This window comes from Stegastes partitus, unplaced genomic scaffold (genome assembly GCF_000690725.1).
Source record: "Stegastes partitus isolate 25-593 unplaced genomic scaffold, Stegastes_partitus-1.0.2 Scaffold1229, whole genome shotgun sequence".
NCBI lineage: Eukaryota > Metazoa > Chordata > Actinopteri > Pomacentridae > Stegastes > Stegastes partitus.
In genome coordinates this window covers 23126-35312 of record NW_007578960.1, presented here as the reverse complement: position 1 = coordinate 35312, position 12187 = coordinate 23126, and the positions used below count along the sequence as shown (strand labels likewise).

General features: G+C 38.7%; 1 protein-coding gene across 1 annotated transcript in view; it reads left to right on the top strand.

The window, feature by feature from the left end:
- hcrtr2 (hypocretin (orexin) receptor 2) overlaps positions 1–6777 on the top strand; it is a 20107-nt gene extending 13330 nt beyond the window's left edge. Inside the window, exons 2-7 of the mRNA XM_008297603.1 lie at positions 1082–1260; positions 4165–4408; positions 5429–5544; positions 5633–5853; positions 6086–6207; positions 6608–6777. Of these exons, the coding sequence (XP_008295825.1) occupies positions 1082–1260; positions 4165–4408; positions 5429–5544; positions 5633–5853; positions 6086–6207; positions 6608–6777 (1052 nt within the window). The remainder of the gene's footprint in view (positions 1–1081; positions 1261–4164; positions 4409–5428; positions 5545–5632; positions 5854–6085; positions 6208–6607) is intronic.
- Positions 6778–12187: the final 5410 nt, after the last annotated feature.

The window sequence follows — 12187 nt, the reverse complement described above, 5'->3', positions numbered from 1 at the left end:
CAGAGCCATGCAGATCTCTGGCAAAATTCATATATCAATGCCACCATGTGACACACCTATCTAATTATAGGTTTCATCTAATTTGCATATATAGTCCCTTGGCAACCACACAATAACATTCCATACTTTGGTTCTTAAACATGCAGACACCTCATATAGTAGTGCTCCTCTCTTGGTGAACACCAATTCTCTATTGCAATACCACAAACAAAATAAAAATACTCACAATGAATGCAAGATCGAGGGTCAAAGTAGGAGCTTTGGCCTATTTGTCCTTTTTTCTGTTACCTAATAAATCAGAATCGTGGTTGGTGTAACATGGTGGTGTAAAAATTAGTCTTCTCTGTGCTTCATGTAGAGATCAGAACCCCACTTAAGATACAACAGTTTCTGGTGAAAACATCTTTGTTAGAATTGTACGTTGAAGCACTTTGGGAAATGTGTACATAATTAAGTAATTAAGGCTAATACATTTAATGCTTTCTAATTTTATTGCCTCCTGCAAAGACATCCTTTGCTATGAGAAATGCATTTCTGCTGTCATTCAGAGGTATTAAGATTTTTCAGCGTCAACATATTTTGCCCACCTGCCTTTTAAATCCTGTGTGCCAGTTTGCACATTGATTTTGCTTGCCATGTGGGAGTATGAATTACTGAAGCATTACCAAAGCAACAGCTGTTTCCCTTTTACACACAATACACGTTGACTATACATCATGTACTAATGTAGCGCACATAAAAGCAATGTCTCCCACTGTCTGGAGAGATGATACAAAATGCTACTATTTTTTAGCTTTTTGCATACAGACAAACAAATTAGGCAACGTTCTTGTACAAACCTTTTTCTTTTGTCTGTCTATGGAAGGTCTGTACATCATTAGTACGTCAATTTCTGTTTGATATTTTGCCAACTGGAAGTAAGACTTAAACAGGAGTGTAATTCTTTTTTTCTTTTTTGTAATTGGGATTAACAGCATGCCTTCAAGACAGTGGTGGTTAGCATTAATTCTACTGCACTGCTGTGACAAATATTGGCATCTATCGTGTCTTTGGGCTGTCTTTGATTGTGCATCGATTTCAGTTTGTTTTGCAGTTTGGAAAAACCGCCACATGCGCACTGTGACCAACTACTTCATCGTGAATCTTTCCCTTGCTGACGTATTGGTCACCATCATCTGCCTGCCTGCCAGTCTCGTTGTAGACATCACAGAGACGTGGTTCTTCGGAAAGACTCTTTGCAAAGTTGTCCCGTATCTGCAGGTAAGAGATTAACTTCATCATCCAATTTTTTTAAACAGGATATTGGAAATCCTGACTTTATCTCTGACCTTATCTAAACCAATTCACCTTTTAAACGTTTACAAATACAAGCCAAGTGCTGCATTTCTATTATTCTTACATTTTTCTTTTTTTTTGTTGTCATGAGGGTAAAAAAAATAAAAAATAAAAATCCTTTTCACATCCAATGAAATGTGATCCAGTGGTTATCCCTTGTTGAATTAATGCCTTGGGCCAGTCATTGGCTTTTTAATTTATTATTTTTTAAAATTCTATTGTTGCATCACTATGCCAAAACATCTGAGAAAAGGAAAGGTTATTTTTTTTAGTTGTTGGTCATGCTGATCTGTGGTGACAGGATGAACCTAAATCCTTCATCTGAAATCCTACATCCTATCAACAGTACAAATCCTACTATATTCTATACTCGCATTCATGTCGAAGTGATATTTAAGCAGTGTACAACATGTTCTGGGTAGATGCAGCTGTAAACCAAAAGGATTACAATGATGGTATTTACTCCATAGCGAGACAAATGTGAAATCTTCTGTCCTGGAGTGTGGCTTACCATACATCTTGCACCCCTAGCCTTGGATTAGTTGGCTCTTTGAAGGTCTTCATGGTCACATTCACCCTGTTTACTGCCGTGGGCTTTGTACTGCTGCTGCCTCAGTATTTGTACGGACCTCCTCCTGCTGCTTTTTTGAAACCAGGAGGATCTAATTCTCACTTGGAAGTTAATTTTACGTGGCTGTCTTTTTAGTTTGAATGGGTTCACAGCAGGGTGCAGCGAAAGCCATACACAACACATTATGTAATCTTTGAAAAGGGGCCTATATGTCAAACTAGAACTGGTAACAGGATTATCCAGGATCTCTCAACATAGCATGTATTCAGTTGGGAAATAATCAGCAATTTACACTGAGCAGTCTTGGAGGAATAGTAGTGTTTTAGCCCTAATATGACATTATATTTAATGTAGTTCAGTTCAAGGATTCCTAGCTTGAGATTCTTCTTTCTGTTCTTTCTATCATTCACCAAAACCTTTGACCACTCTGGACCACATGCAACGTTCACATCTACTCTGAAGCATTAAATCATATTGTGGGTGTTTTCTGTATTTCACTGAACTAAAAAAGACAAACAAAACTAAATGAACAATGTGTTCCTCTTCTGTCTCTCAACACTTTTTGTGACTCTTAGTCCCGGCACACATGGCTTCCTCCATGCTACGAAGACGTAAATCTTAGCATTGTTACGTTCATTGCTTAACAAGAGTGCACATGTTCATACTTAGGGAAGCAAAGGTAAGTATTATTGATATTGATAGCTTTCGGACAGCAGTGGCACAGGTGAATCAGCTACCTCGAACAGGTTAGGTTGATTTTTCTTTTAATATTATCTTAGGCTTTGACTCAAGGATATGACGTCATCAGACTTTACGTATACCTTATCTTATGGTACAACTCGTGGCTGCTCTGATACAGGTTTCCTCATGGCTTCTATGTTTGCATCAGGTTGAACACACTCAGCCTTTGACTTCACCTTTCTGAGTCCGTCTTAAGGCAACCATACAAAGCTCAACACACTGTGTCCATCAGTGCACTATTGATTTTCCGTCAGGCAGAGGGCAATTATATGGGGATTTGCCCCTTCCTCCTTCCTGCCTACAGTGCAATGTCCTCACTCCTGTTTTTTACACCTTTTAAATGAAGCAAAGTGATAAACATTTCAAAGTAATGGAGTGGAACATTTATTTCCCCCAGGATATGACCCACCACGACCCACAGGGTTTACACTCTGTGTTGCTTCTGTACATCTAATGGACTCATTGAAATTCCAGCCATTTATAACGCACTTCAATCGGATTAGAGCTTTTCCAACATAGGAAGCTTCCAATACGTGAACAGGGTACATCTCACATTGGTCCAATTTCAGAGATCCATGATTAAAATCTCTCCTTCGCCTATTGTGGCTCAGCCTTCCCAAAAGTGTCCTGTGCAGCAAGACAGCTGTGTCATTTAGATAGCGCTGGAGAGGGCTGCCCTCCATCAAGGAGACAAGACAGAAGATGGAGAAGATTGGTCATGCTGCCCTGTTAGACTAACTCAGCCCTGCTCTTCCGTACTCAGACTCACTGCCATTTAAGATTTTACAGCTCAGGTGGAAAACTCTTGATTATTATTAGGTTTTACCATTCTGATCCACTCGACTGCCTCAGCAGACGCCTGACCTTAACAGAGATTAATGTCAGTGCTGTCATTGTATTTTTGAGAATCGTATTCCCTGATTCACCTTGGAAATGAAAAAAAAAAAAAGAGAGAGTAAATCAGCCTTGAATGTGGTGCTACATCCCCAATGGCAACATCTGCTGCCCCACCACCAATCAAGGCCAGATTCAACATAATGCAAATTAATATAATTAATATGAAAGATGTTTCTTTATTAAAAGTTTTTAATAATGGCGATTCTGTATTTTCTCTGTTGAAATTTATCCTTATTGCAGAGTAAAACAAAACCTGCATTTCATTCTGTGGTATTTCTGTGTTACATTAAAAATAGCACAAGGATTGAGTTTTGCTGTAACCGCCTTAGAAAAATCAACTGACAGTAAAATAGATTTTTTTTTATTTTATTTTTTATTTTTCTACCAAAGCATTGCTTCAGAGCCAAGTAGAGTCTTTAAAGTTTTGAAATAATGCTCCTCAATAATGTCCCAAAATGATGTCAATATATCAAATACAGGTAAAAGTCTTCTGTGTCACAACCATGAATATAATAAGAAGCCATGGAAACTATTAGAAAAGTATAAGTGCTGAGAACAGCTTTCCCAGAATACGTTCATCTCTGTTTAACTGCTTCCTTATTTTCTTTCCCTCCCCACAGACAATCTCCGTTTCTGTGTCAGTCTTAACACTGAGCTGCATTGCCCAGGACCGTTGGTACGCTATCTGCCACCCGCTGATGTTCAAGAGCACAGCGAAGAGGGCTCGCAAAAGCATTGTTGTCATCTGGGTTGTGTCGTGCATTATCATGATCCCTCAGGCTATTGTGATGGAGTGCAGCAGTCTGCTACCTGAACTCACAAACAAGACCAGCCTGTTCACAGTGTGTGATGAGCATTGGGGAGGTTAGTTTTTAATAAAGTGCTTCTCAAGCATGTGAAAACATCTTGCCAAGTGTGCCGCTTGCTGTCAGAAGCCCGGGTTGAACCACTAGAAGATCAACTGCAGTTACATTTGTTTTTATCAAATAGGTGTAGTCATCAATAGAACGTTTGTCAGTTTGTGTGTTAAAATGTACTTGCCTCACGCCCTTTGGCATTAAATAAAAGCGCTGTGAGAGCTGGGCACCATTCACAGGGTTAATGAGGACTAAAAAAGCAGGTTGTGTTGCTTTTGCTGATGTTCACATGCACCATTCAGTTTACCGCTATGATTAAAATCCTCACAGGAGGGAAAAACCTTACAAAGAGAGAAAGCTTTTCAATGCTGCCCCTTCATTATGCTACAGTAACTGAGGCAAGCTATGGATTTGATAACTTTAAAACACTGTATTGCTCACTTTATTTAGCCTATTGTTGTCATTATCATATTGTTATAATTGCAAATGTGCTGTGCAAGACTGACGGGCATAGCAACAGTAACTGAGGGGAAGGGAAATAGTTGTCCAAACAGTTTTTAATCAACATCGTAACTGTGTTTTTTTTTAAAAAAACATACATTCAAAAGAAAAGCTTTGTGGTTGCTGAGAAACCAGTGAGGAACAAATAAAGAACAAGATAGTTAATGATTGTTAATGAGCAGCCCATGATCTGCTCCAAACTGAGGACTAAACAGTTGGAGTTGATGATTCACTAAAGAAGTTTTAAGAGCAGGTCAAAGTCATAGACTCTTTGTTGTGTTCCTCAAGCCGATATTGTCAAAGTAACAGCCACACGATTGTCAGAACCCAAGGTTTCCCAGTAGAGCATTTCATTTTAATTAGATGATCAATTACATTCCCGTCACTGGTTTTAATGTAGTGGCTCAGTTTGGAGTTATTCAGGAGAGAATTATTAACGATCATTCTTGATCATTTCACCTCCTCCTCAGTAATCCGCATTCTTGTGCATCATATTGAAAAGTGTTTTCTTTAATTCTCTCAACAGCTGAGGTCTACCCAAAGGTCTATCACACCTGTTTCTTCATTGTCACCTACTTTGCGCCTTTATGTCTCATGGTCCTGGCGTATATTCAGATATGTCACAAGCTGTGGTGTCAACAGGTGTGTATTGATGCTTTTACAATGCCTTTTTCACACACAAATGATTTTCTTTCCTTGCGGTGTCTGACGTCTGACATTTATTCCACAGATTCCTGGAAGCACATCAGTGCTGCAGAGGAAGTGGAGGTCCATCCAGTGTTCAGCTCCGAATGCAGGGCAGGGCGAGCCCGTGAGGGTTCGGACCAGTACAGTTTGTGCCGAGATCAAACAAGTCAGAGCACGACGCAAGACTGCTCGCATGCTGATGGTGGTGCTCTTTGTGTTCGCTCTGTGCTACCTGCCAATCAGCGTGCTCAATGTCATGAAAAGGTAACCATCTCTCAAGCTTCGCCGCCTCCAGAATAAAAAGACATGGAAATTAGACCGGCAACAGAGATTGCATTAAACCAAGGCTCACATCTGTTCTTACCTTGCCAGCTTCAAGTTTAACAATCACTGATGCAATGTGTTGAAAGCACATACTTGTTGCAGAGTTTCATGATACAGTGAATGTGAAAATGAATGACTGTTTAACTGATACCATGCCATACTTTCCTTCCAGAGTCTTTGGGACTTTTAAGAACACAAACGACAGAGAGACAGTGTATGCGTGGTTTACTTTCTCCCATTGGCTCATATATGCCAACAGTGCAGCGAATCCTATCATCTACAATTTCCTGAGCGGTAAGTCCTCACCCTGCCTCGTCTCTCAGAGTGACTGTGTAAGTTCATTACTGCCCTCTAGTGAACAGTTTCCCAACAACATTACAACTTACTGCTTTGTATTCCTTTTTTTTTTTTTTTTAATCTTACACAAGGTTAGACAAACATTCCTTTTATAAATCCAGGCAATTAAGATGTCATTAGAGTTTTGTGGCTTTGATAATGACATGCAGCTCAGCTGTTAGTCACCGTGTGCTGAAAAACCAGTAAAGCATTATGTACCTCTAACAGTCAATAAAATCTTCTCAACATTAATTAGTTTTAAAATTGCAGCGCATGATGCCCATGAAACTGAAAGATGTTACGTGCATATAGCAGCTTCAAACAGAACACAAGATTTCTTATTTTGTCTTCTCTCCAGGAAAGTTCCGTGAGGAGTTCAAATCAGCCTTTTCTTGCCATTGTCATAACCAGGACCAAAATCAAACAACAAGTACAAGGACGAGAGCAAGCACAGACAGCCGAAAATCCCTGTCAACTCAAGTTAACAACGTGGACAACCTGTCGCGCATATCGGATCAGATCGTGTAGTTTCACAATTCAGGTGGGGAGTGCTTAACGGTCGATTCACGCTTCGAAGGACACGGTGATCATTAAGGAAGACATGTGAGAGATGTGCAAACAGGATTAAATAACACCTTGTGCTGGAAAAAAAAATCAAAATTTTTGGACACAAATCAAACTGAGTTTTAGAAAAGCAGTGACGGTTACCTGAAAACTTTCTGTCTTGTTTTACAATCCCTTGTAATTCACAGAAATTGTGTCTTTATTACAAAGTTGGGTGTTTAGTATTTATTGTCATGTCATATGTATTTTATGATGCCCATTTAAGTGACATGATTTAAATTTAATTCGCAATGATTGCAAGTTATTTTGATTGTAATGTATTATTTTTGCTTCAGTAACCAGAATCAGCATGAGAGATTATCACAGGTGACAGAAAGGACTTACTGATGTTTATTTATTTGTTCGTTTTAAGGGTTTTTTTTACAACAGCAAAGGAGCAGGTGCTACAGAAAATAAGTCCTTTTCCTGCTCAGATGTTCACTGTAAGTCCTCAGTGTAAATGCCTGGTAATGTATGATTATGTGCATTAAGTGTATGTAAATGACGTCAGGTCAGATTATAAACAGCGATCAAGCTGCTGAATATTCAGCGTGATTCCTGCATGAATGTGTCCTGGTGGACCTCATTAAGGTACCTCTTTCTTTCAGTCGACACATGCAAGGATTGCCTTGCATCACATCAGTAAAGTAGATTTATTATAGCTGCACCCTTTCCTGCCTTGTATATCACTGGAGCTAAATCACATTTTAAACACCACGAGTCAGAAAAAAAAACCAAACCTTGTTCTCAAGGAGGTCACATGCTTCAGAAATGGGCAGAAGCAACATCCAGTCACCTTAAGTGACAGCTTTAGAGCTCATGTTTTAATGAAATAACTATATTTTCATAACAATACTAAGCTTTAAAATGCAAAATCAAGAAACGGGAATGTGTAGAGTTTGCATGGCCACATTCAAAACATTGATTCCATGTTGGCTTTAGATGTGAATGTAAAGGTGAATAGTTGACCGTCTTGTGATGGACTGTTGACCTATCCAGCGAGCACCCAGTGTAAGCTGAGGTGGTCCATTCACTCTGTCACACACATTCATAATTGGAAGCTGCTCAGTACAATCAAGGTCTTATCTGATATTGTGCAGCTCCACTCCAGCAGTCTTGGAGTAAAAGGCCTTGCTCAGGGCCATCTGGCTGAGGCATCTCAACGAGGCAGCTTCAAACACTCCTGCATGTTCCTCGCCAAACAAACAGCACTTCAAATATTCCCGAAGCAAATGAATACAAATGTGAAGAAAGTAACCACAACATACCCAAACAATCACAAAAAAACAAGCATTAATCATCAACGTAATCAGCAGAGCAGATAAGGCCTCTGGTAAAGTACTTTGCTTCAGTGCAAAGGGGCAAAAACAAACAGAAATGATGGAAATGGAGATCTCTCATCAAATCAAGCTTATCAAACTAAAATAGCAATTAGAAAAAAGCCAAGAGTCATATGGAAAAAACAAACAAACAAACAAACAAATAACACCATGTCCTAATGGCAGAAAAAGACAAGAACAAGACAAGCAAATGATTTTCAATAGGTCAGCCTGATTTGTCTTCAGGGAGTTGTAGCCTGAACAGTGTTGATTGTAATTGGTCAGCAGTTTGCTTGTTAAGCTGTCAGAAATGTTTTATTTGGGACATTTGTGGATAAGAGTTGATTTGTAGTTGCTGGTAGCATTAATATTCATGCTTATTTAAAAAAAACAAAAACAAGAAATCTCAAATTAACACCATTGTTGCCATAAGTATGTGCACGTGCTCGACCTTTTGACGGTATTGCTTTGATTCTTGGTCTAGAATGTGTGTGCTTTCATGTTGTCGCTCCCCCCAGAGGTAGTATTCACATCGCACATTTACATCAGGTCCTGACTGTTGTTTGGACAATTCACAAAGTTATCTTGAACACTTTTAAACATCCATCATGAAACTATTACAGTAAAATCTCTTTTGCAAGGTTTTGTTATGTACTTTGTATACTGTGGCTTTACATTTTTCCATGCACATTATGCCTTATCACCTTTTATTTATTTAAGTGCACGTGACTTTATTGTGCAGCACTTTGATCAGTATTTGTTGGTTATGATCTTGATTCATCTTGCAGAATAGTAACCTGTTCTACTCTTTAAAATATTATCTCCTGCTTTTCAGGTACAAACGTATGAGACAAAGACGGAACATCAGGGTGTTTTAGAGGAAAGCTAAAGTAAATGACATACATATTTTTCTATATCTGCAATGATGTTTGGGAAATTAGGTGTTTACATTGTAGTAATGAAGCATTGCATTGTTACTGCATAAGGTTACGTTATTAAAGATACAGCTGTATCATGAAGTCTTATCATAAACCTTTACATAGCCTGAAATATCTGTCCATACTTTCAAAATCGCAGTTTCAAATGCTTTGAAACACAAGTGACGTCTGCTTACTGTGTTAATTCCTCTGTTTATTTCGTCCATTCTGCACAGATGTGGTTTGTTTACAGTGGAAACCCACAAGTTGTGATGCTCCACTAGCTTAGCCGCAGTATCTTATTTAGTATTTCATGTCTATTGTATGTGTATCATTTGACCTCTTTGTCAGTGCTTTGTGGTGATTTACCATTGCTGTGCTTGGAGCCTCCTTGTTTCTAAAAATGAAAATGACTGTATGCCTTGTCATGTTTTTATTTTTTACATTTTTGTATGTCTACAAATAGTTACTCTGTGAATGTGTTTTTAGTATTATTATTATTATTATTTATTGCACTTATGGCTGCTAATTACTGACACTATGATATGTCATGAAGTTTGAGAGTCCAATGCAGTTAGAGTTGGAGTGTGTGATTCTAAACCAATATAGTTTTTTTTCCATGTCACAGATCACATGCTGTGTGTGCGCTGAAAAAAAAAAAAAAAAAAAAGTTGTCATATCAATAAAAAGTGGCTGAGACTGACCCACAACACCATCATGACCCGTGTCCTGTGAGGGCGAGGGAGGTAGGGCAGTGTAAGCAAGAGGGATGTACATCTGTCACAAAATAATTAGCTTAATATGTTAGGGTGCTAAATATCTTTCTCCAAAATTGCAGACTCCATCCATCCACCCATCCGTTATCGATACACCACTTAATCCTCACTAGGGTCGCAGGGGGGGCTGGAGTCTATCCCAGCTGACTTAAGGCGAAGGTAGGGGACACCGTGGACAGGCCGAGAATTGCAGACTTCACCTTTAAAAATCCTCAACAGAAATAGTGTTTGCTATGGAGCAAAATCTATTTCTGACTGACATTCAGAATACTAAATACCTAATGAATTCACGTACAATCAGATCTTCTGTTTTTTCATGGACGGTGCTGTTTCTGGTTTGATTTTTAATTAGCAGATCCATTTCTTTTCTTTTTCTCTTTTCTTTTTGCATGCCCAGTGTGCAATTAGACGAATGTGGTTCGATTTCTAAGGCTGCAAAGTTCAATTCAATTTATTTGTATTCATAAACAACAAAATCACAATGCTGTCATGTCAGAGCACTTTAACACCCAACAGCTTATCTTCAGCATGACAACCATCAACTAAAGTTGTTTTTCATCACATTGATTTATTTGGAAACACGCTGTCTGACCCTCCAGTGTCCAATCTGTCACACACCCACTCTATGTGTGCTCAGCTTCATCTTTTAGATTGCCTCATTAGTTCTTTGGCTTGATGTTTCTGTTCTAGTGAGATTTTAATGTGTATTAATTAGTTCACTCCTCACAGTGCCTGATATCCTGCACATCTTTTACAAATAAAGTGTCTGGCTACAGTGTTTATCGTTTTTTTTATTTGATTTTTTTTTACCTTTTGGTTCAGTCTCCTACAAAAACACACACAACAATAAATATCCTGTAGAACAAACCAAACAACAACATGGGTTCACAGCACATAAGTCAAATAAACAGCAACTAGTATTGTGTTTCATGCGAGCTGAGGACCAGCCAGAGGTTAGAAAAATGCCTTCTGGTGTTGTAATAGCTGTGAAAATATGATTTGACAAAATCAACAAAATGAAACTATAGATGCTGCTATAAAGAACCTTCAGGAAGTCTTCAGTGTTGGTGCACACTCCTGTTGTCATTTATCAAGATTAGTACCTTGTCCAGGGTTGTCCAATCCTGGTCCTCGAGGGCCACAATCAGATGTTTCCCTCTTTGAACACACCTGATTCAAATGATCAGGATCGTCATCAGGCTTCTGCAGAGCTTGATGATGAGCTGATCATTTGAATCAGGTGTGTTGGAAGAGGGAGACATCTGAAGCATACAGGACTGTGTCCCTCGAGGACCAGGATTGAACACCCCTGACCTCGTCCATTTTTGTTGGGTAAGTAACAGTTTAATAATTTAAATCTACAAAAAAAATGATGTGCATTTGGTGCTTGGTTGATAAAGTTTTTATACCACTTGTTTTAAAGGTCAAAGCAAAGAGCAGAGTAAATGTTGGCTGTAAGAGTAAACACAAGAGATTTAATGCACTCCCTACATCTGAGGAACTAAAGACAGTGGGGTACTCCTCAATAAATACCATGCTCCCACAACAACAGGAAAATCCTTGCATGCAGCTAATGTGGCTAACCATTCCATTAGCTTTGATTGTATGACTGAATAGAGACTGCAACACATCCCATTAGGGCTTTGTGTGAACCAGCAGTTACTTCAGAGCCATTCCAATCTGCCACTGTACACGGCTGAACTACAGATCTTCCAATAGTTATACTGTGTGACAAAGTAAGCACACACACAAGTTTTAAGCAAACAGTTGTGTTGTGCATTCTATGGAGCTAAAACAGAGACAGCATTAGTTGTCATTGGAAAAAAAAAAAATTATTGGAAAGAAAATGCTGTCATTCATGATCTGTGTGTTCCTGTTTAGAACTGGGGTGTATGGAAGACAAAGCTTTTGGAGCCAGCATCTGTTGGTGGTTGATGCTCCTTGATATGCAAATGATATGTAAATAATGCACTCCTTGCCCCTCCCATTAGACTCCTCTCCACACCAAAGGGGATAGAAAGTTGTCATTAAAATAGAACTTTGAAATGCCATAAAAAAAAAAATGTTTTTTTAAATGTCATTGAAGGCAGACATGAAGTACAAAATCTGAAGATTGATTTTTTTTTTCAAAGACAAACCTGTTTTTTTAAAGTTACTTTTTTTTTCAGTGACAACTAATACTGTCTCTGTTTTCAGTTCCATAGAATTCACCCGTATTTGCATGTAAAATTATCACTTGAAGAGAAAATTAGACGCTAAAGAAAGTTCTGGTATCACACGAGGCAGAGACAGTAAAAGCTCAGAATTTAAAGCTTGACATCGA